The 24456-nt window shown below is 44.0% G+C and overlaps 1 protein-coding gene across 1 annotated transcript in view; it reads right to left on the bottom strand.

Annotated features, from left to right (window-relative positions):
• The window catches only part of TULP1 (TUB like protein 1), a 35743-nt gene that overhangs the window by 8317 nt on the left and 2970 nt on the right, over positions 1-24456 (bottom strand). The window contains exons 2-11 of the mRNA XM_079982512.1: positions 21484-21704; positions 18089-18137; positions 10722-10854; positions 8072-8224; positions 7142-7294; positions 5731-5844; positions 3670-3804; positions 3031-3131; positions 2044-2214; positions 693-805 (exon numbers count right to left, since the gene is read on the bottom strand). Of these exons, the coding sequence (XP_079838638.1) occupies positions 693-805; positions 2044-2214; positions 3031-3131; positions 3670-3804; positions 5731-5844; positions 7142-7294; positions 8072-8224; positions 10722-10854; positions 18089-18137; positions 21484-21530 (1169 nt within the window). The 5' untranslated portion in view covers positions 21531-21704. The remainder of the gene's footprint in view (positions 1-692; positions 806-2043; positions 2215-3030; positions 3132-3669; positions 3805-5730; positions 5845-7141; positions 7295-8071; positions 8225-10721; positions 10855-18088; positions 18138-21483; positions 21705-24456) is intronic.

The raw sequence follows: 24456 nt of genomic DNA, 5'->3' as shown, positions 1-24456 counted from the left end.
CGCTCCAGCGGGAAGGTAAACAGCGCTTCCGTGCGCTGCTCTGGTTCACCAGAAGCAGCTTAGTCATGCTGGTCACATGACCCGGAAGCTGTACGCCGGCTCCCTTGGCCAATAAAGCGAGATGAGCACTGCAACCTCAGAGTCGGCCATGACTGGACCTAATGGTCAGGGGTCCCTTTACCTTTACCTATACACAATAATAGTAATAACCAGTGGGATCTGCAACAAAATATTGCAGTGTGGAGAGTTCCCTCCTTAATAATTAGAGTTGCTTTTGGAGTAATTCCAAGCAAGGAAATCCCAGTTCGTGGCACCTTTCAGCAACAGAATGCATAAAGCAAGCCATCTATCACAGAGATGGGGAATTTGAGACCCTTTTTTATGTTGTTGGACTCCAACTCCTGTCAGCCCCAGCTAGCATGGTCAATGCTCAGGGATGATGGGAATTGTAGTCTGGAAACATCTGGAGGGCCATAAATAAAAGGCTATCTCATTGGCTCCCTTCTGTGTAAATGTGCCCCAACTAGGCAGAAATTCGGAACCCATCAGAAATGAATCTTTCCCAGACACAAAAGCTAGCTTGTTTTTAATCAGCCTTCCTGTATTTAAAGGGAACCCTATGTTGTGTGATGGCATTGCTCCCTGCAGAATGTCCTGTTATGTCTGAACCACATCTTGATGTCAAGCCTAACCTCAGCTTTCCAATGAAGTTCTCTCCATCCCGAGACAAGTCAGTGGGATCCATGGAAATCAGGTAGTTAGAGGTCTTGCTCTTTTTGCGCTTGCGACCAGCAAGTAGGAAGACCTGCAAGAGACAGGTGGAAGTAATAGCTGCTGCAGTTTCTGTCTGTAATGCATACAAAAATCCCAAGCTCCACAATTTTATTATTGTTATTGTTATTGTTATTTTATTTTAAGTCCTCAGGTAGCTTCCACGCTACATGCCTTTAGGGCTGCTGAGGCATTTCTTTTCCACAGATGGGAAATGAATTAAGGTGGTTGTGCCACAGGGTATTTAGTACAGAACTGTGTTATCTGGCAGCGCCCATCCCCATGACCCTCCTATGAAGTTTTCATAAAAGTAAGTCCCATTTGGCAAACATCTCCTGAGACTTTAGTTGGAAGCATCCTTCTTGCCTCTTCCATCTCTAGTTGCTTCAGCATTAGTGATAAATTACCCCCTTCATTAGGCAGTTTCTGTTCCGTGCACAAGGGGTGGAGGGGGTTTAATTACTGGTTTCCTCTTGTTAAGAGTCTTTAAAATTGTGAAATAGCTCCGTTTCACAATTAGAGAAATAAGAGAAGCCAAAGAGCCACAGCAGCAGTGAGCGCATATTGGTTTGCCAGAGACAAATTGGGCAGAGGCTCCCGTTTCCAGAGTTGTGTGCATTCTGTAGATAGGAATGGAAATCAGCTTAAAGCTTTTTATCTCAAGAGTGGTTTGATCCATTTCCTCCCCTATGCACTTGTGAGAAGAGATCGCTGTGTGTGCCTCTCCAAGCAAGGGAAAACTTGAGCAGCCTTGAGACTGTACAGTGGTACCTCAGGTTACATACGCTTCAGGTTACATACACTTCAGGTTACAGACTCTGCTAACCCAGAAATATTACCTCGGGTTAAGAACTTTGCTTCAGGATGAGAACAGAAATCGTGCGGCGGCAGCGGGAGGCCCCATTCGCTAAAGTGGTGCTTCAGGTTAAGAACAGTTTCAGGTTAAGAACGGACCTCCCGAATGAATTAAGTACTTAACCCGAGGTACCACTGTACTGGGAGAGTGTGTGTTGAATTTCCTTTCTCCTTTCCCTATGGCTCTGAGGCCGCTCAGGCTTCCCCAGCAGCTTCTACATACATAACAAAAGAGAGAGTGCGCATGTTTTGCAATTAATGCATGCATTAATTTGGCCCTTGGAAAAGAAGTTGACAAAGGATCTCTGCCAAGAGGGATATATTTATCAGCCCTTTTTACCCATCCTTCTAAGTGGCTTTGCTGCAGGGCCATCTCTGTTTCTGCACAAAAGGCAACACTCCCACTGAGCAACTCACCTTTTTGTCATTATCCAAATGAAGGTAGTATGTAGGATAGAGGCCCCGGTCCATCCCCTTCTTGTCTCGAGTGACCCGACACTTGATGGTCACTCCTTGCGGAGCTGGCTGTAGCACAAATTCCTCCAGATTGTCCACTTCAATGACTGGGGAAGGCGGTCTCTCTTCCTTCTACAGTCCAGCACCAAGAAAGAGAAGGGAGGTTTGTTTCAAGTACATTGTTCTGCCCCAGGCTTTCCAGCATGACCTCTACTAGTCACCTGCTGTGTTTGTGTTTCTTCTTCTTCTTCTTCTTCTTCTTCTTCATCATCATCATCATCATCACATATATGGCCTCATCCCCAACCATGTCTATCCTGGTTGCTTGGTTGGCTAGTTTCCCTGCCCCGCAGTCTGTTGCAGTAGATCTCCTGCTACCTAAATTCCACTTGCTTAAAAAACTCAAGTGTGACCCCCTGATTCTCTGAGCAGAGCATCCTGGGACAAAGGGCCAGGTTGCCCTGGGAAGGAGGTGTCAGGGGTAACAGTGGCTGGTCTCTGTGGGAACTGAGACTGGCACACTCTCTGAAATCACATGCCCTCCCCATCAGGGAATCCATGGTTGGCTTCTCAGATCAGGAATGTCATAGAGAAAAGCCAGATGGCAGGAAAGGTGAACAGGGTTGCAACCTGGGCTGGAAATTTGCTTCCCCAGCTGTAATTTAATTGTCTATTCTGGAAGCTGGTCCTATATAAAGAAAACTGAGGAAGACAAGCTGGGGAAGTGGACAGTGTGCCTGTACAGTGCCTTTGTTTCAATGCACGAGGTGACTAGCACTGTTAATAATACACCATAGCTTCATTCCTGCTTTTGGTAAAGATTTGTAGTCCCTCCCCCACAAGAAATGACTTCGCTAAAGAAACTGCTCTGACTTTCACAAAGCACCTTCTTTCAAAGAGGATTTTGAATCCCTCACATGCCCCCTAAGAGCATTCCCAGCTATCTACCTTCTTGGATTTCTTTGTTTTTCCTTTCTTGTTGGTGTTCTTTTGAGCTACTGCTTCTGTGGGCTCATCCTCACTTTCGTTTTCAGTGGCTTTGGGAAGAGCTGCAGAAAAAAAAAGAACACTCTGCTTAGTGGCCACCCAGTGAGTATGCAGACTGGCCTTTGTCAGAGTCCTGGTGGAGCAGGTTGGAGACCCATCTAATCCAGCATTATGTTCTCTAGTCTAGCATCCTGATGACTTGGACTTTTCTGTATTCAATCTGTGAAATGGGGGGTGGGGTTCCATACATTTTATGAAGTCCCCTAAGCAATTACCAAATTTCCTTTTAGAACAGGAACCAGTAATGGATACAAGATAACTGTAAGACAACTCTGCTTATTTCTGGGGGGTGTAACAAATTAATGAACACAATTGCATCAACCAAAGTCAGGCTACAGTAGCAGTAGCAGTAGCAGTAACAGTTCTTCTTCTTGTTGTTGTTGTTATCTGAGCATGTCAACAGTGGGGCAGCAGCATTCTGCATTAGCTAAAGTTGCTGGACCAGCTGCAATGACTGTGTTTCAGTCTTAACCGAATGCACCTTCTTGCTCCATCTCCTTACCCTGCTCACTGTTTGCAAGGGGCTGATGCTGCACCTACCTTTCTTTTTAGTTTTCTTCTCCTTGGCACCTTCTGCCCCCGCCTGAAACATGGAAGCTGTGTTCTTCTTTTTTTCAGTTTTTGTTGGCTTGGTGCTAGAATCTGAATCACCTTCTGTCTCACTATCTTTCAGATCTAGTGTTGTGAAGAGCAAGGTTTTTAAATTGTAGAAAGGAATCAGGCTGTATTTTATTTTTGGTAATGATATCTTGCTATATCCTAATGCAGGGGTCAGCAAACCATGGTATGCAGGCCGGATCTGGCCCAATTGCCCTCAGGATCTGGCCCATGGACGGTCTGTCGATCATGTGGATTCTGTTCATTAAATTCTTTTTGTTATTTTTTTTCTGCACCGCCATTTTTGGGGGGCACCATTTCCCCCTCTCCCTCTCACACACTGAGGTGCCTCCTCCCCCCTGGCTTCTCCCCACCCTGCATAGAGGAGGAAGGGGCCTGGGCTGAGCTGGCTGAGCACCATTTTGGGCAGTGCCTCTCCGGAGCCAGCCAGCCCTTTGGGCTGCTCGTCCCGCCACAACTGCCACCAGCCTCTGCCACTCACAAGGGAAGGCACAGGAGCCGTGGTTGGCAGAGCACAGCACAGCGCCTCTCCAAAAGGGCTGGCTGGCTCCGGAGAGGTGCTGCTCTGCGCCCTGCCAACCACGGCTCCTGTGCCTGTCCTTGCAAGTGGCAGAGGCTGGCGGTGGTGGAGGGGCAAGCGGCCCGAAAGCAAGGGCAGTCACAGGAGCCACAATTAGCAGAGCGCAGCGCAGCACCTCTCCGAAGCCAGCCTGCTCTTGCGCTGGCAGCACCATAGGTAGGCAGGGCGAGGGGAGACAGGAGGAGGAGAGAGTAGTGGCCCGCCACAAGGTCTGGGGGACTGGGGAACCAGCCCCCTCCAAAAAAAGTTTGCTGACCCCTGCCTACCTATGGGTCTCCCCCCAAATCCTCAGGAACTGCTGATTAGCAGAAGAATGTTTCTTAACATCGTATTTGCAAAATATAAGCATTGGCAATAGAATAATTCCACACCTTCATTCTAAATAATGGAGCTTGGATGCTTCCTCACTCAAAGTTTTGGAGACTCCTCATGCCTCAAACTAGGAACAAAAATACATACTTAGACTCGCATGGGGGGTGGAAGAGTCTCTCCTATCAACCCCAGCTACCATGTTCATGCTGGCTGGAGCTCCTGGGATTTGTAGTCCAGAGAATCTGGAGGGCATCAGGTTGGCATAAGCTTCTTTAAGCCTTCTTTAAGAGGCTACCAGAATTGTTTTGGTTTTCACTACGCAGCTCTAAATAAACATTTTGGTTCCTTCCCTAGTTCATTTATCTTTGCATGGCACCATGGCATCCATGTAAACTTAACTTTTTTTGGGGGGGGGCGGGGGAGATTATAGCACAGAATGCTTGCTTGACCCATTTATAAACGTCCTTTTTCATTTCATTTCATTTATTTTTGCCAAAGCACCTTAAGGTAGTTTACAATTTAAAATGCAAATGCTACAAAATACAGAACAGAGAGTTCTCTCTGATGATACAAACTCTTTGATCTGGTCTTTTGGATCTTCTGCCACCCCCTCAGGGCATGCAAGTGTTATGTAGTCCTAAGGAAGGTGGGGTGGGACTTTTATCATCCTTCTTCTGGAACCTTGAATGTTCAAACTTGATGTTACACAAACACCTTATAACAAGAGCCCTTTAGCCTTTGTGGTGGTGGTGGTGGGGAACCTGGAAAAACCACCTCAGTAGCATATAATCTAGAGCAGAGAAGTGCTAGGGGAAGGTCCTCTCCAGAAGCTTTCCCTCCCCCCCCACTGCCCCCAAACCACTTTGCAGTTTTGCCCTGGGAGACCCAAATTATTTGAGAGGAATAACAACTCTCAGCACCCTTAACAAACTACAGCTCCTAAAATTCCTGGAGGGAACCCATGACTGTCTAAAGTGGTATAATCCTGCTTTAAATGTACGGTCACCAACAGCTAAAGGGAATCCTGCAGAGGGTGGAGCTGGGGGAACCACTAAGCAGATCTCAGTGCAGGGGGGGGGGGTGGGTTTCACCTTTCTTTTTAACTTTTTTCTCCTTCTTGTCCCCATTGACTTGGAAGACAGACACTGGTTCCTTCTTCAGCGTCTTGACAGTTCTTGTCTTGACATCAGCTTCAGCTTTGTCTCCTGTCCAAGGGGGAAATGATTAATAAAGGGTTTCATCAAGAGGTTGGAGAAGACAGCGACTGGAAAGTGGCTGAAGAGAGAACAGTCAAGGGAGATGGATTGGGGCAGATGGGGCAGAGGAGGATACAGCAGGGGCTCCTCCAGGCTTCAATTTCTGCCAGGTTTCTAGGCAAAGGTTTGAGCTTCAAAGCTGAATGTCTGAGCAATGTTGTTTGTTTATTTGTTGTCTTGGCGCTTTCCCCAGGAAAACCCACGTTTTACCGCTGAATCGGGGCAAATGACAATTGGGTTTTCTATAGATGGACACTTGCTCTGATTCAGTGGTGAAATGCAGGTTTCCCCGGAGAAAGCGCTGGGACAACAATAACAACAGCTCCTCTTGAACGCAAAGCTTTAAAGTGCAGGCCTGTGCCTGGAAGATGCAGTGCAGCAGAAGTCAATGAGACTCAAAGAATGGAAACAATAAAAATGGAGAAACATTGCTGAAGAAAGGTAAGAGTTTTTATTCATTTAGTGCTCTTGTGCCTGCTATGAGCAAAAAAGGCTGAATCAATCAATTAAGACAAGACACTCCCTGCCTGTAGGGTTATAATCTAAAAGTCATGAGACAAAAGGAGAAAGGCACAAGGAGGGAAGAAGAAAAAAAGCAAACTTGGGCACAAATTATTTTAAGATAAATAGTATTTCTTGCAATGACCAGCTGGAATGGAAATAGTTCAGGGGCAGTAGGAGGTGGTTGATGGAACCTGGCTTCAATCTAAACATATGGGTGATGAGCAGAAAGCAAGGGAAGGGGAAAAAGGATGGCTATAGGATGAGAAAGGGGAGGTGATTGCAAAACATATGAGTCTCCATTGTAGCTCACCCTCAAATGCCTTTCCTTAACCATATTTCCTGCAGGACATAAAAGTCATGTGCCGTGTGTGTGTGTGTGTGTGTGTAACGCTCTCCCACGGGAGGCAATGATGGTCACCAAGCTTGATGGCTTTAAAAGAAAAGTAGACACATTCATGGAGGAGAGGGCTATTGATGGCTACTAGCCATGATGGCTATGCTCTGCCTGCACAGCTGGAGGCAGTGATGCTTCTGAATACCAGTTGCTAGAAACCACAGGAGGAGAGAGTGCTCTTGTGCTTGAATCCTGTTTGTGGGTTTCCCACAGGCATCTGGATGTCTACTGTGAGACAGATTCCTGGTCTTCCTCACAGACTTATGGTTCCCAGGGGCTCCTAAGGAATAGGAAGTAACTCTTCAACCAGTATCTATGGCTTAAAAATGGCCACTGAAAGCCACTGACCTTTACTTTTGGGCTTCCTTTCCTTTATGCCAGCAGATGGAACATCTTTGTGGATTTTCCTTTTGGGTTTTTTGGGAGGATCTTCGCTTTCTACATCATCTTCCTCCTCTTCTTCATCATCATCATCTTCTTCTTCATCGTCATCAGAGTCCTCTAGAAGTTTGAAATTTGGACACACAGCAGTTAAGGAAGGGAAGTGAGAGGAAACAACCACATCAATTGATACAGCAAATGTTATTATGAACAGAACCCAGTCACATTGCACCTTGATGTATACCTTTAGTTTTGGAGCTGAGGACTTTGACACTGCATAAACAATCATTGTTGTTATAACCTACTTCCCTGTAATAGTAACCCAAAGGAGGAAGTGGAGATTCCAAGAGGTTTCAAGGAGGAAGGTGGTGGTGGTGGTGGAAAGAGGACTGGCAAGTTGTTTATGGATTAATACTAATTATGTTTCATTAACTATTTATTTTATCAATAAGTGCACCTCTGCCTCTTCTGCTTCAGAACAGATGCCTCTGTGACCTTTCTGTGAACTGTACATAGTGTCCTAGCCTATTTCTTTGATGCAGAACAATTTAAGAAAAAGGGCTCCCATGAATGAATGAATGAATGAATGCTCATTTCATTTCCATTCACACAATTTCCCATTCATTATTTTTTTTACCATAACAATGGATGAGCAAATGAAGTGCACACTTTTAATGACAAATGGGCAGCCACACTGAAAAACTGAAACTTTGACATGTGCATTTCTGCTCTGGGAGACTTTTAGCATAACAGCCTCTGCCCTCTACATATTCACCCCTCAAATCTCTTGAAGAAAAACATTCAAGAGCTGGAAATCAGAGGCAGGGAAATGGAGCATCCTCTGCTGCTGCTGCTGCTCAAAACACTGGCTGGAGCACAGAATGGGGAGCACCTTACCTTGTTTCTTTTTTGATGCCTTGGTCACAATGAGATGAGAAGAGGCAGCTTCCTTCTTCTTCCTGGGCTCTTTGGTGCTTTTGGCAGGTGGGTCCTTCTCACCTTCTTCTTCTGGCTTCTCTTCCTTTTTCTTTCTCACTTTTCTGACAGCAGCTTATGACAGAAGACACCAGAGTCAGATGTCTTCTGACAAAAGGCACCGGAGTCAGGATGGATGAGAAAAGAGCACTAGGGGTGTGCATACAATGGCTGTAGCTCAGTGGTAGAGCATCAGTTTTACATGCAGAAGGATCTAGATTTCATTTCCAGCATCTGCAGGAAAGATTCCCTGACTGACATCCCAGAGAACCTCTGCCTATCCGTGTAGACAATATTGAGCTTTATGGACCAAGTGTCTGGTTCGGTACAAGGTAGTTTCCTGTGTGGTTCGGTACAAGGTAGTTTCTATGAGGGGGAGGGGTGCAGTGATGTGAAAATGGCCTGTCTGAAAGCCAGTCTTAGGATTCGTGAGGCTGCACATTTTATAAAGTGCAAGGGTGCCTCCAAGACTGTCAGTATTCTGCAGGAGGCATTCACACACATACTGGGGAACTGGATTTAAAGTGCCCTGTCTCCCTAGCACAACAAACCCACTTTTAAACAGCATCAGACCTGTTGTAGTTTGGAAAGTGACAGAATGAATGAACAACTATCAAAGAAGACAGAAAAACATGCTTCAAGCATATCAGGATGAATGCCAATCAATGCTCATTAAAGAGCAGTTGTAATCGAACCTCCATGTAAGCTTTGTGCAAGCAAATCAGGATGATTGATGCAATAAACAGGTCATCTGGAGGAGCCCCAAGTAACTCACAGAACTGGGGTTTTGGGAACAAGCGCTCTCACAGCTGGGCCGTTGGGAGAGTGGCAAACACCTTACCTGTGTGAGAACAGAGTTTGCCCTGTGCTCTCATTTGAGGAGAAGGAATACCAGGAAGCTTTGGCTACATGTGGTAAAAGGATGATTTCACAGGAGCCAGTGGTGTGAGGGGCTGTGTGCAATGTCCTTCTGGCTGAGCTGCCTGCCTGTGGTGTTTCTGCCCTCTCCTGGATGAAGCAGATTAGGACACTGCGACCGCACTATGGCTGCAACATCAGGGTAAGGGCCAAACTGAGGGCTTAGAATCATAGAATCATAGAATCATAGAATCATAGAGTTGGAAGAGACCACAAGGGCCATCGAGTCCAACCCCCTGCCAAGCAGGAAACACCATCAGAGCACTCCTGACATATGGTTGTCAAGCCTCTGCTTAAAGACCTCCAAAGAAGGAGACTCCACCACACTCCTTGGCAGCAAATTCCACTGTCGAACAGCTCTTACTGTCAGGAAGTTCTTCCTAATGTTTAGGTGGAAACTTCTTTCTTTAGTTTGGAGCCATTGCTCCATGTCCGCTTCTCTGGAGCAGCAGAAAACAACCTTTCTCCCTCCTCTATGTGACATCCTTTTATATATTTGAACATGGCTATCATATCCCCCCTTAACCTCCTCTTCTCCAGGCTAAACATGCCCAGCTCCCTTAGCCGTTCCTCATAAGGCATCGTTTCCAGGCCTTTGACCATTTTGGTTGCCCTCCTCTGGACACGTTCCAGTTTGTCAGTGTCCTTCTTGAACTGTGGTGCCCAGAACTGGACACAGTACTCCAGGTGAGGTCTGACCAGAGCAAAATAAGCAGGCTTATCCCTGCTCTTTCCAGGCACAGGTTTGCACTTTAAAGCTCTGTGTCTGAGCACCCTTTCTTTTCTTTGGGAGCTTTCTCTGCGAAAACTGGCTGAACCAGAGCAAACAGCTATTCGGGCTTTCCACAGATTTTGCTCCGATTCAGTTTTAAAGAGTGGGTTTTCGTAGGGAAAGCTCCAGAGCAGGGAAAAAAGTGGTGTTTGTACATGGAGTTTTAAAATGTGGACCATGCCTAGAAAGTAAGGAGGAAAGGTGCTCCAGGAGCATGGCATAAGTGGGCTCATGCCAAATTCCTATGAAATGGGTATTTAAAGTACTGTAGGAGCGAGTGGGAGGAGGAAACTAAGCTCATCCCAATCCAGTCTTTCCTCCCCAGCTCCTTTATTTTCCAGTGGGGTTTACTTCTGGCCTCCTCAGCAGCAAATAGTGAAAAAACAAACACACAGAGGGAAAAGCATTAGCTTCTGCCCCAGCCACTATGAATGGCAAGGTTGTAGATGTGGCAACATCATAAGCCCCTCTGGGCAGTGGCTAGAATTAGGGCTGCAGCCTAAATCACCTTTTGCAACCCAGCCATGCAAACTGCTGCCACCTCAGCCAGCCCCTGTGTGCCTGCTGGCTGATGGAGACAGCAGTAGGGCCAGCATGAAACTTGTTTGTGGATCAGTGCTTGAGATGACACTGCCATACTTCTGGTTTGGCTGCGGGGTGTAGGATATTATCCTGTGGGGAGGTACCTGAAAAGGGAAGAGCCCATTGCTCAGTATTAGATCACAGGCTTTGCATGCATAGGGTTTCATAACTGGTAGCATGGTTGGGAAACACTCTTTGGGGGAGGCCTTGGAGATACGGGGACAAATGGCCTGGATCACCATATGGCAGCTTCCTGTGCTAATATACCACAATTCCTGGAACATTGGTTGTGTCCCTTACGTGGTCGGGGGGCACTTGGCTCTTCTGCAGGGCTTGATTCCTCCTGCTTTTTCACTCTGGTCTTTTTTGGCTTGGCCTCCAGTGAAGTAGCCTCCTGCCGTTTCTTCTTTGGCTTCTGCTCCAGCAGGTGAGGCTGCATGAGGGGACATGGGTTGTGAAAACTAATGGAACATCTCTTTCCTGAAATGACCCCCCAAATGACCCTCTTCCAGACAACTGCTGAGAGTAGCCTGGTGACGTGCTGGCTTGTTCTCTGATAGTAGGTTGGGAGGCTTTGGGCTTTTGGGGAAATGGTAGTCCGAAGCCTACACAGCAAGCCCATAAACAGTTCACTGTATCTTGTTTTGATAAACTTGTGCCCCGTTCTTGTTAGGAAGGGGTCCCAGTTTTGAGAGAAGGAAGCAAGCCCTGATGGTTACCATGAGAACAAGGTGTTGGACTAGATGGGCCATTGGCCTCATCCAACTGGCTCTGCTCATGTTCTTATGTTCACCTGACAGGTGTGTTGAAATCTTTACCATCTTGTTGCCCTAAGCTCTGCAACAGAGAAGAATTCCAAGGTCCTGTAAACTCAGGAGAGAGTGGCATAGTTCAGTAATTTTAGACTTATGTGCAGGCTCCATCTTTAGATGACAGTAGCATGCCCTTCCTTCCAAATGTGGTAAGCTAGCCCTGCTGCATTTGGGGACCCTGGACATCAGCCTCAAAGTCCTGCCCTGATTGAACCACTAATCCAAAACAGAGTGAATGGGCACCAACCACCACAGTCCAATAAAAAGGATGAGGGCTGTGTATGTTGGGAGCAAAGAGGGACCAAGAGCATTACTATTCCCACCGCTCTTCTCTGCCCTGATATTAGGCTACAATGGAAAGAAAATTGTGCAGCAAAGTAAACGGATGACAAAGTGTGGGGATGGGGCACTGTTGGAAACACTCTCACATTCAGGTGATTCATATGAGCAGCACTGATTTATAAGCCAAAAGAAGGCTGAGCATGACTCCCCGTGGCCATGCACATCTCCAGGACTACTATTCCTTCACCTTCCTAAGTAAGTATCCTTCCTAAGGGACTGTCCACCTTTTTCATTTGATGAGCCATCTGGGCCAAGTCCAACATTTTTTAAAAAAATAAAAGGCCCACAATAAGAGAGAGCAGGGGCTCTGAAGTTGCCCATCAATAGAGTAGGCCAACAAAGGGCACAGATTACCAGGTCTTTCCCCACTGTAGTGAGATGTACTGCATTTCTAGTTAAATTACAGTAATTATTTCTAAAATTGAATCTGTATATACGAATAAGCACGTGCTATTTTAATGCAAATCTTGTTCCTCTCCCCCCGCACCCATTCAGGAATAAGTGACTACCTTAACATATTCCTGAACTTAATGTCTTTCTTGCCACTCAATTTACATTTTGAGCCTTTGCTATTAAAATAATCCCAAGGTGAAAATGCTAATGGAAAGGGAAAATAAGCAAAATGGTTAAGCTGGTTAATTTATATTGGGTGCGGATTTTTTCCCCTTCTCCAGCTTGGCATCTGCTGGTGAGAACATGAACCAACCACACAATATGTGTGCATATGCAACATGCTTACAAAAGCAAGTGAGTTGAGTTGGCCCTGAATCAAAACCGTGAAGTAAACAAAGCACTCTCATATTTGCAAAGCGCAAAAAGTTGTAGTAACTCAGGCCCACTCAGAACTGAACAATGCAGGGAGGAGTAGATGAGACACACAGCCCTTAGTTGAGGAGGGCCTTGTAGGCACCAGGATAGTAACTGGGTGTGTGTTAGAATAAACAGACAAGCCCCATGCGGCCAGTATGCAAAACCAGTCCGCTCCTTCCAATCCCACATGCTTAAAACTCATGAATCATGCCTTTAGAATGATAAGGTTGGTAAAAACGAAAAGAGATTTAGGGTCTTTTTTATGGGTGTTTTTTGTTGTTTTTTGTTTGCTTTAAATAGGGAATAAACCATAAGCACATTATCATGGTGAGGTGTCTTAAAACCATCAAGGCTAGAAGTGGCTTCCCCAGGGAAGTTTGCCTGGTGCCTTCATTATACACATTTAGGCGCCAGGCAAAAACGTTCTTTTTAACCAGGCCTCTGGTTGATCCGATTTACATCCTATGCCCTTTTAAAATGTTTTTTTTTGGGGGGGGGTATTGGGTTGCTGTTTTTATTTTTATTAGTATTTATTAGTATTTTGTGATTTTATATTTTGATTTTATTCTGTGAACTGCCCTGAGACCCCTGGGTATATAAATTCAATAAATAATAATAATAATAATAATAATAATAATAATAATAATAATAATTTAAACTGAAGAGAAAGGGGGGGACTTTAAAAACGAAAACAATACTTTGTTTTGCATTTATCTCAAGTCAATGATTTTTTTAAATAATTGTAGTTAACAAATTTGCTCCTGTCACCCCAATACTACTGGGCACGTTTTCAATTTCACAACCAAGCAACCAACAAAAATGTTACGAAACCACACAGCAACTGAACAATGATGAATAGGGCAGCGTCAAATACACCCATCTCAATTATTTTAGGCTGCATCACAATTAGCACCACTAGGTGGCTCACTGATACCTATGGAGAAACTAAACCGTCTGGTTTATGTAGTGGTAAAAAAGCGAATAAGGAAAGGTGCTACTCAGCTCTGTTGAGTCATCTGGAATTTTTGCCATAGGGTGATGAATGTGTATTGCTCTCTAAATATGTTGCAGAAAATGCAAATGCGTATGCTGAAATAGTGTGTGGGGATTTCCCAGAAAACTGCAAGGTTAAAGTCAATATTGCCATATGCTCCAGTTGTTGGTGTGGTGTCCTCTATCCAGCTGCCAGTACATACAACACCTCTCTGAGGTAATGGTTATTGGGAGTTTTAACAAAATTGCAACTAAAAACAGCAACCCACTGATGTGTACTTAAGTCATGATATCCAGACAGCTGGGAGGAGTGCAGTTGTTGTGCCAGTGTGTCTGAATGCAGTATGAGGAGACCTCTGAACCTAGTCAACCCATGACATGTTATTGCCAGTTGAAGAGACACAAAGAACCATATGAACCAGCTACTAGTTTCCTGAAATACTGAAATGGCAGCACCACGACAATGTTTTTGTAGAAGGAAGTAAGGTACTGATTTGTAAGTGGCGCAGAAAAGTAGAAATGGCTCACTGGAAATGCTGAAGAACTATTTGACTCAAAAAGATATGGTGGCTAATCTTCATGAATGATTTTTTTTTTTTGTTAATACCACCATTAGTAACTGGTGTGGCTGCATTCTTAGACACCTTGCTGTGCTAATGCCCAGTCCTTCTGTGTTAGGCTTTTTACGGGGACATCACCACTTCAAAAACAATAATAAACCAACATATCACCTCTCTGAGGTAATGGTTATTAGAGTTTTGAGGGAAGTTACTTCACTAACATCACATTAGTATACTTGTTTACTTAGAAGTTATTCAATCCAACAGGGCTTGCTCCCAAAGGAAGTGAGCATAGGATTGCAGCCTAAATACTCTACTGTGACTTCTGAAGTAAAATATCCACTGAATATTCAATAGCCAAGATTCATGGTTAACATTTGACATCCAATTTTCGGTAACAGTACTTCCAGTTGACAGAATGTGAAGTTGAAGGGAGAGAGAGAACATGAGAACATTTACCTCAGCTTCTCACATATAAACAACATAGCAAGAGCAGAACCATGTTACTAATTTAAGGCAGAAGCTGTGCCGGAATGTTCCCCACAGAGGTAACATCTGTAGTGTCTCCTCACCTACACAAAAATAATCTACTGAAGACTTCTATTTTGCAGTGGTGGTGGATAAAACCTTGACCACCTTCTTGTGCAGAGAAAAGCTTAAATTGCAATAAAATATGCCTTCTTAAACTTGAAAAGCAGAGTTCATACAACACTAATCTCATTATGTTTTTTTTTTAAAAAAACAGTTTATTAAGTACTACAGCCTTGTACCCAGCACTGCTTGGGAATCCTAATAATAATAATAAAAAAATGAGTGCAGTTTTGAAAGATTTAGCTCACCATCTTGATTCAAAATGGAATCTAATTGTATCCAAACGTAGATAAAAATGTGCTCTCAGGTACCATGATGCCAAATTTTGTTGAGTTATCTTAAGAGGTGCCCGAATGCAGAGCAAACAAAATATATAGCAGAAGACTGACATACGATAGAAGGTTATATTCAAAGCACCCCAATAAAAATAACAACAGTAATAATAACAAGAATAACACAACTTACCAACCAGGTCCCCAATTGATGGCAAAGAGGGAAACAAATAAGAAGATGTTTATTAACTTGGTCAGGTTAAAAAAGGAATACTGCTACTGAGAAAATATTGCACTCCAATATGGAGAAATCTTGGAATATGTAGATATAATTTATCTCAGCATTGTTACAATATGAGCTTCTTACTCAACATCTGAAGGGTCATAATTTTCCTCTCTGTATTGCATTAACGGGGAGAGTGACTTCCTTCCAAATACAATATTCTAGGACCAATCCTGTCCCAGCAGGCTGAGGGGAAGCATATTTACTCATTTTTATTTTATTCATTAATTTTTAAAAATTGGACTGTAGCTGGAAATAGCTAGTATATGTAAGTTCAAAGAAAATAAATGTTTTAAACCCACAAGGGAGGGATTGCACTGTGCATTATTTTCTTTCTAAGGGGCTTAATGAGAGCTTGTGTATAGTGATCCATTCCTTCAGTCTACCTTGGGAGCATTTTCACATTTCCTTTAAATGCTGGAAGATGTTTAACTCTGCCTGAACTGGCCACCTCATCTGCTTATGGAAGTGCTTAGGTAACTAAAGCCCTATAGGGATTTGCATTGTACAGAACACTGACCATTAGACAAAGAGACAAAGACTGATACTAGAAGACCTTTTGTAAGGAATGGACACACCTCTCTCTCTCTCTCTCTGTCTCTCTCTCTCTCTCTCTCTGTGTGTGTGTAATGTCCTTGACGGGAACACTCCACGTTGCAACATTTTGTTGCAGCTCCCGCTTGTTGTGTAATAAAAGGAGGGCACAAGTTGGACATGAGTGGAGAGTGATATGTCCCACCTTCTTTCCTTATGTCAACTAAAGGCTTGTGTGTCTCAGTATTTTCAGCTGCCTCTTATTTAAAAGAATCATCTTAGAGCCTCAGCAGCTTTAAACTTTCATATTGGCTTCCAGAAAGGGCATAAGCTGCAGACACACAATATGTGGAGTGCTTTTGTTGAGAATGTTCCTTTCCCACTCAGAATTCTGCTTCCTGGTCCAGGAATCAGCCAGTATTCCATGGCCACTGAGCATGCTCAGTCCTCATTGGGCTGTTTTGTGTATCACTTCCCCCCACTGGATATATATATAACAGTCCTTCTGCAAACCTTGATTCCCCCACTTCCAAGCCTGTTGATACCTTCCTTTTTTAGTATGAGTGGTCACATTCTAGCTACATAAACAATGGCACTCACTGCCGGCACATCAGAATTAGGGGGAAGGATTAAAACGACACTAGACCTCAACTAATCTGCACAGTCAGATGCATATACATGCATATGCCTAAATGTGGGTGTCCTGAACAATATATTGCATTTGAGGCATCAGTGGTCAGCTCACCAGTATACCGTCTCACACAGAGAGTAAGAAGACCATGACAAATATGGCTGTGTTTACCTATGAAACACTGGCAGTATAGAACGAGTATCGCGAGCCAAAAGGTGCTCATAAATAGCCTGTAACAACAACTCTGTTCTTCTGAGATTGAGGTCACTCAGAGCTACGGTGCAGAGGAAGAAGCAGATGGATCAGATTAGGTGCCCTGCATCTAATCCCATTTATCGAGGGCTATATATATGATTGATCAAACGGGAAGTCATGTATCTTGCGCAAGAAGCATTTTGAAATAGGTGCTAATGCAAAACTGCAACCCAGCGCCTGGAGACACCTATGGTCTTCTTGTGCCACACTATTGGTAAACAAATTATTTCATTGGCTCAGACTGGCTCATCCAACCCTATGCCTAAGCAAGGAGGAAACAGGACATGGTCCAAGATCTGACCTGGACTAGATGATTCTACAGTGGAGTCACTGTGGGGTAATGAATAGAAATCTGTACTGGAGAGAGGTGGGTTCAAATGTCCACTTTAGCCATTAAGATTACCAAATGTCCTTGAGCTAGTCCCTATCCCTCAGCATAAGGCTCACAGGGCTGTTGTAAAGATAAAATAGGACAACCTCCTGTGTATCTGTTGCCCCAAGCTCTTTCGGAGGAAGTGTGCAGTACAAAATGTAAGAAACAAAGGTTTGGGCTTGGTTACTGTAACCCCACTGGACCCACATTCTTCAAGCACATTCAAAATGATGTTTTTGAGATAAACCAGTCTTCACTGAGATATGCTTTGAGGAATTTCTTGCACCATGTACCCTCTTGAAGCATGAGCTGCAGAAATTTCCTGCACCTTTGTCCAGCTTCATGGTAATAATTACGTCCAGGGACTTCACCTTTGCTACACCCTTGCGCAAATTAATTGAAACAATGCATATTTTCTATCTTACTCGTAATACTGTACTCAAAGTGAACACGAAAAGTCAGTTGATCATTATGGTGTCCGAAGCCTGCAGCCAATAGAAGAAATGATGCGCTCTCCACAATATATTGAGGTTCTACTAAAGAGAGTTATTCCAGAGCTGGAAAAGATATCCCTGACGATACTGGGATATTGCAGCAGGACCTAGCCCCCTGTCACACATCAAAAGTGGTGAAGAAATTTATGACAGAGCAGCAAATACAGGTACTTGATTGGCCAGGGAATTCCCTGGACGTAAATCCCATTGAGAATTTGTGGGCTATATGCAAAAGTCACCTCCTTGCTGTAGACTGTACAACTATGGAGAAGCTCATTCAGGCGCTGATTCAAGTGTGGCACAGGGATCCAAAAATCAACAGGGACTGTTCGAAACTAGCAGACTCCATGCCAAACCATGTTCAACTGCTGCTTAAAAATATCAGAGGTCATATCCATTACTAATGTACATTTATGTGAGTTTTGTACAATAAAATACTAAATTCATTGTTTGTTTCAATTTATTTGCACAAGGGTGTATTATGTAGCAACCACCTTTCTCAGTTATTATTTTTCAAAATCATCAGTTGCTCAGAAGAAATGAAGCATCACTTCAGTTCATTGCTAGACATGGACAGGATCTCGCACACCGGCTCAAACAACTAACATTAGCCGCTGCTGTAATAGGAGCCCCAAAGAGAAGCCAGAGCTTAGACAGACACATTGCAGCCTAGAAAAGAAACCAGGTAATAAGGGTGGTTGGGACAAATTTTCCTACCTGCTTATTAAGTCTCTGCTGCTGAGGGCTCCCAGGTTCCTCACTTGCACTGAGGGAAGATGGAGAGGAAGACAGGGAAAGCAAATATAAGGCATTAGGCAGACTTACTTTAGGTTATTACCTGAACATATTTATGGAGGAATTGCTAGCCATGTCATGATATCCTCCAATAATTAAATGAGCCTGAGCACAGCCATGGTGCCCAGAAACTATGTGTGATCCTTTCTCGTGTCAGCAGGTGGAATTATAGCTTATCTAGGGTGCTTCCAGAAGGGATTTTATTGTGGAATCAGTGCTACTCATGCCCACAAGTTTTTTTTGTATTTTCCACATGACTGATATGATGGCTTTCTAACACAATTCCTCAAAGACAGTGTAATTGCAGCTCTGAATAGGAGATAGTTCTAGTTCCTAGGCTGTCCAATGTGGGGCTTCCTGGAGGAGCCACTTCTGTCACTGGACTATGATGGCTAGTGGTCTGACTCCTTGGGATGTCAAGAGAGCTCTGAAGAGAGATGCCCACCATAGAAACCTCATTACCCCAAACAAGCCAATAGCTGGAGCCGAAGGCAGTTGCCCTATAACTAGCTGGAAGGCAGCCCTCAGTGGATGGGGCATCCTGTTAATGATGACCTAGCCTCATTATAAAACCAGGACTTTGCTAAGGCAACTTGGATCTTTGGCTTCAGCTGCATGAGTACTCTCCATGGTCCTGAACCCACACCTTGGACTCCCTCCAAGGTGCTGGCGCCTTTGAAACCGTAAACCTCTGACCTCCCCTTGCTTGGGCCACCACACCTTCTTGTTGGTGGGCATCCCTGTGAATCACAACAAATGCCAGTAAAAATAGAGATTTCTAGGATGGGGTCGAAACCCATCACACCAATAATACTTAGCATTTATATCATGCTCTAAAGAGCTTCACATCCATTGACTTGTCCAAATCCTTACATCAGCCCTGTAGGTCTGGGATGGGGAACCTGTGGCCCTCTGGATGTTGGTGAACATCCATCTGCACCAGCAAGCATGTGGATGATGGGAGTTGTAGTGGGATTTACTGATAAATACTGCTAAACTTCTGGAGGGTCACAGGTTCCCCATGTTTGCTCTAGGTAGATTAGCAGATGGGAGGGGGAGGTTCAGGCTGAGAACTTGTGTCTTGCCTGAGTGACTAGATGGGTTCATGGTTGAGATGAGACCCCCACCAGGGTCTTCCTCACTCTCTTACCACCACTGCGTATTTAAAAGTTACCCCCTTCACAATATACCCAATTTTTTGGTGCTGACCGTTGCCCAGTCAGCTTTTTAGCTATTTACATATCTGCACTATTCAATAAAAAAGTAATATTTTGTCATGTACCCCAACATTAAATTTAATATAGAATCATTTCAAGACAATTTCTTGGAGTTTTGTGAAGATGTCAGGACAGCATAGAATGTGGTTAGTTTTCATTATATTGCACACCACAAATTCGGCACTTTCTGGTGCAGGGGTGGGGGCAGTTTTTCTGTAAAAACCCATCCAAAACCCTACATTACATTGTTTCATGACTCAGCTTAGTAAATGTCCTCTGAGTATTGCTATGGCCTAAAGGTAGGTTAGATATTTCTCCAAGCAATAGCCTTGGTATTTAATGGACATGTAACAAAGACAGCTGGGAAGTACCAATAAATGCAATATTATTCTGAATGGCTCTTTGAGTTATTTGATATTTGATAGATGCATGTAACTCCTAAAAATTAGAGACAAATCTCCAACTGTCCCAAATAACTTATAAGCAGTAGCCTATCTTTTAGTTGGATTTTGGTTGCCAGAGCCTATTGTTAGCTATATTTCTGCACTGTTTTGAATAGTACTTTTAATTGTTTTTATGGTGCATTTATAAATTGCCATGAGACTCACATGAAAGGGGATTAATAAATTAATAAAATAATAACATTAACTGGATCCAATGAGAGCCAAAGGGGCAGGGCCTTGCAATTCAAAGAACAGAACACTGGGATGAACTTTCGTTTTTGTTTTGGTTCTGCTATATTCCCTTAATACCTATAAATTAAATGGAATTTAAGCTGCAGGAGGGGAACACTGGTGATGCATATATATTTCATACCAAACTGTATGATGGAAGAAATACTGATTAAAGTATAAATCAACCCCCTCCCCTAATGAACAGTATTCCAGGATTCAGATTACGCCTCTTTAAAGTACAACATATTCCACAACATAATTTAATGTAAAATTCAATAAACTGTAATGTACAATGCTAAATTTTTCCTTTACAGAGCTCATTGCTTTGTATAACCTAAGATCAAAACAAATGACTCAATTAATTAGATCCACATTTCATTTTTCTTAATTTGCCTAACTCTTCTTCGGCAAGGATAATAATATCGTATTTCTAAAATCTCATTACAATTCAAGCCTAAGAGCTAAGAATGTTTTCAAACACAAAAGCTTAAAGCAGTTTTTGTTCATTAGATTTATATTCAGGCCAGAGATTGATGCAACATTTCCATGTGACTACCATAGGACATCTAACCCACTTGGTCCCAATGTGCCAGAAAGCTGATTGTGTTCCCAGTGAAGGTTTCCAGCATACAGAAAATATGTGTGTTCTTCCTCCCCTCCAGCAGATTATTATTATTTTTTTAAATTATGATCTTCTTTGTCTGCCCTAGAACAGAATATATCACCCCGCACTAAGAGCTTCCCCACCATGCCTACCATGGTGAGGTCAGAAGGACCGTGGGACATTCACTGGGCGCCTGCTGAGGTTCATGGCCCTGAAAGGGACTCACGGCTGATCCCTGAAACCTCCCAACCCTGCTCTTCCTTTTTCTTCTTGCTGCCCTTGCCTGTTCTCCCATGACCTCTGACCATGCAAGCAGTGACTGAGCAGTATCCTCCACAAGCCTTGCACTTGCCCTCTAGGGAATTGTGTGGATGGAGCCCAGTGGAAGAGGCCAAGCAAATGCATGGCAGTGACGGTGCTGAGGAGGAGGAGGTGGTGAGCCCACTTGAGAGCAGGGATGAGTGGGAGCATCTTACTTAAGCCTCCCCCCCCCACAAAAAATAAAGACCCTGGAGCCTGCACTGAAGGACCTGATAAAATAGGGCCCCTTCTCACTTCCTGCTCAGGTTTCCAGGATAAAAAAATTCCTTCCAGTAGTACCTTAAAGACCAACTAAGTTAGTTCTTGGTATGAGCTTTCGTGTGCATGAAAGCTCATACCAAGAACTAACTTAGTTGGTCTTTAAGGTGCTACTGGAAGGAATTTTTTTATTTTGTTTTGACTATGGCAGACCAACACGGCTACCTATCTGTAACAGGTTTCCAGGAGTCTTCCCTAGTGACTATCTACCCACACCTAAGGGTGGAGGGTCCTTGTACTTACCCATCTGATGTCCACACCTCACGGAGGATGTCTGACTGAAGGGGCATTGCTAGCAGCCAGTCTCCCTAATTTATTTCAGAGGTCCTTGGTCCAGGAGAGAGCAGGAATGCAGACCTGGGATTCAAAGCCACTTCTCTTGCAGACCTGTGGAAAGACGGCTCCTTCCTCTTTCCTTCCCCGGTGCTGCCTTGATCAAAGAAATCTGTACAAGAAGCTGTTTGCTGTGAAAATCAAATGGAAGACTTCAATGCAGCCGGCCTGTGGGTGCTCCCCTTTGCCTTTCCCATTGCCCTGTCCTTGCAAGGCAGCTCTAGCACTTCGTTCTGACTATCTCCCCCCACAGTTTGAAATTAAATCCTTGATTTATGTACACTGTGCAGCGGCATATAACTTCAGCATGGGCTTCTTGGACAACCGAGAGGGAAGTTAGCGATGCCTCCGTGAAGCAGGTGATGAGAGGGAGTTGGGAAGCGGAGGAGATGATTAACTTTTTTATTTCTTCAAACTAGGTAATAGGATTTCAGGGGCTGACGGACTGCCAGCCAGGCCTCCTGGGAGATCTGTAGAATGGAACATCTGTCACTGTAATTCATTTAAACAGGGCCATGGGAAGATTATTGTAACTATGCAACACTGTGTCTGCCTTGCCAAGGACTGGTGCAAAATGTGTGAAACCATAGATCCAGGATGGAACTTTGCATGCCTGTGTGCCAGAGTCTCCCCGACCCCCCCACCCCCCGTTCACAGCCTAGGACAGCTTTTCAGTTGCATCTCTCCATAGCAAAACTGTATACACACCATACGTTTAAGACATATGACTTTCCCCCAAAGAATCCTGGGAACTTTAGTTAAGGGTGCTGGGAATTGTAGCTCTGTGAGGGGGTAAGCTACAGTTCCCAGGATTCTTTGGGGGGTGTCATGTGCTTTAAATGCATAGTGCATACGTAGCCCAGGATGCAAATGGAGGAAGAGTCTGATGGGGGGGCTGACCCTGGAGTTAGATCCACAATATCTGAAGTCATGAAAATAAAACAAATGGGGGCAGGGGAAATGTCCAAATGAAAGCATATGAAATTTCAGGTAATTCAGTACATAGGACAGTGAATAAGATTCTCTACTACTGACCAAAACAGATGTACTGTAGATGGGAATTTGAAATGCTATAGATTGCTTTATTAGCCAAAGCCTGGGAGAAGAGGAATGTTTTTGCCTGACACCTCAAGATTGTAGTGAAGATGCCAGGCAAGCTTCCCCATACCTGCCTAGAACTATTCTTCAGTTTGTATGCTTCAGTCTGTTTCCCATGCTTTTCATAAATCATCTACAGAGCCTCTTATCTATTTATATAAGATTGAATAAGTCTTGAAACCAAACGTTTCTCCCTGTCTCCACCATTTACCAGGTTAGAGTGTTGGACTAGGGCCTGGGAGACCAGGGTTAAAATCCCCACTTGGTCATGAAACTTGGGCCACTCACTGCCTCTTAGCCAAACCTACCTCACAGGGTTGTTGTGGGAATTTAATGAGGAGGGAGAGGACCATGCACACCACCTTGATCTCCTTGGAGAACAAGGTGGGGTATAAATTCTATAAATAAATACTACATGATACAATACAATACAATAAATGGCATTCTAATGGAATGTACAGTCAGTTGTAGAAATGCTGTTCCTCAGCAGCACTGAAAATCCTCATGTGAAAGCAGCCTCTGTTTATATTTGCCTAGCAGAAAACAGACTTATTAGCCATGTGTCCCAACTGAAAAGGAAATCTGCTTGCTAGACTCTCTTCCCAAGGAAGACTAGAACCTTTCCCTATATTCTTTTCAAACCTCTCTGTTTTAGACTCTTCAGTGATGGTGAGAGTGTACTTTATATGATGAAGCATTTCTGCTGAAGTGGCTCCATCTGGAGATTAGGGGAGCTATTCTGAGAGCTTCAGCAGAGCTGTGCTCAGCCTCTCCAGTGTAAGATTTCAGCCCTGATCGCCTTAGGAGAGATGCAGTCTGACCAACAAGGGCTATACAGTGTGCTGCAACTTCCTGACACATTAACTCCATCCTGACCTGCTGCTCTAGTATAGCTAGGTAATAAACAGACTCTCCGCTCAACAAGCTTACCCCAGTTTTGAAGATGATGGATAGAGCCGAAACAAACACTCACAAGTATTAATACTCCCCCAAATTGCCATTTTCTCCGAAATTATAAATGAGAAACACAGAATGCCAATTTCATATTTTGCAAATGGAATTTGTACCTTATAGTTCAAATGCATCGGACTTGACATCTCCTTATTTTCATAAGGTTCTCTTATGAAATCTCAGAAAACTGTCAGCTGTCAAATGCTAAATACTGCTGTGTGTTATTTATCAAATACCACCAGGGTGTTTTCCATTCCAGTTCACAGGATTTGGAAAACATTGCCTAACTCTGTGCTATGAAGGCCAGATCTTCCACACATCAGCTCTCACACAATCCAGATGACAGCATGTCAGGCACGGAGTCAGTGCATCATAAAGCCAGATGACTCAACCAGACAAGAGAAAGTTGCTCCTTGCAGTGGAATTCCCTCAACCTCCAGCATCACTGGATAATTTGACTGCAGATGGAGGAAGAGCTCTGGTAAAACCCCAACCCCGAGTCTTCCAAAAGGGGTGTGTGTGCAAGAAGCATGAAACTGTTTCAAAGAAAGAAGTGTTTTGTTGGAATTGGAGAACTACAAATGGGCTAAGAAGAGTACTGCCCTATAAAAGCCCCCTGGCATGAACACATATTGAAATGAATCAGAGCAACGGAGAACCCCGTAGTTCACCAACATTTTGTTAGGTTTCTGTTATGCCACTGTGCAGTGCTTGGAGTCACAAGACTCTGTTTACATTCCAGACTGTTGGAAGTCTCACGGGAGATGGGAGACGGATGTTGATGTTACTGGTTTTCTGTTTCTTTGTTCCAGTTGTTCTCTGCCTTTTACAGAG

This window comes from Podarcis cretensis (genome assembly GCF_951804945.1).
Source record: "Podarcis cretensis genome assembly, chromosome: 6".
Classification (NCBI taxonomy): Eukaryota; Metazoa; Chordata; class Lepidosauria; order Squamata; family Lacertidae; genus Podarcis; species Podarcis cretensis.
Note: the sequence above shows the minus strand (reverse complement) of the source record. Positions and strands in the feature narration are given on the sequence as shown.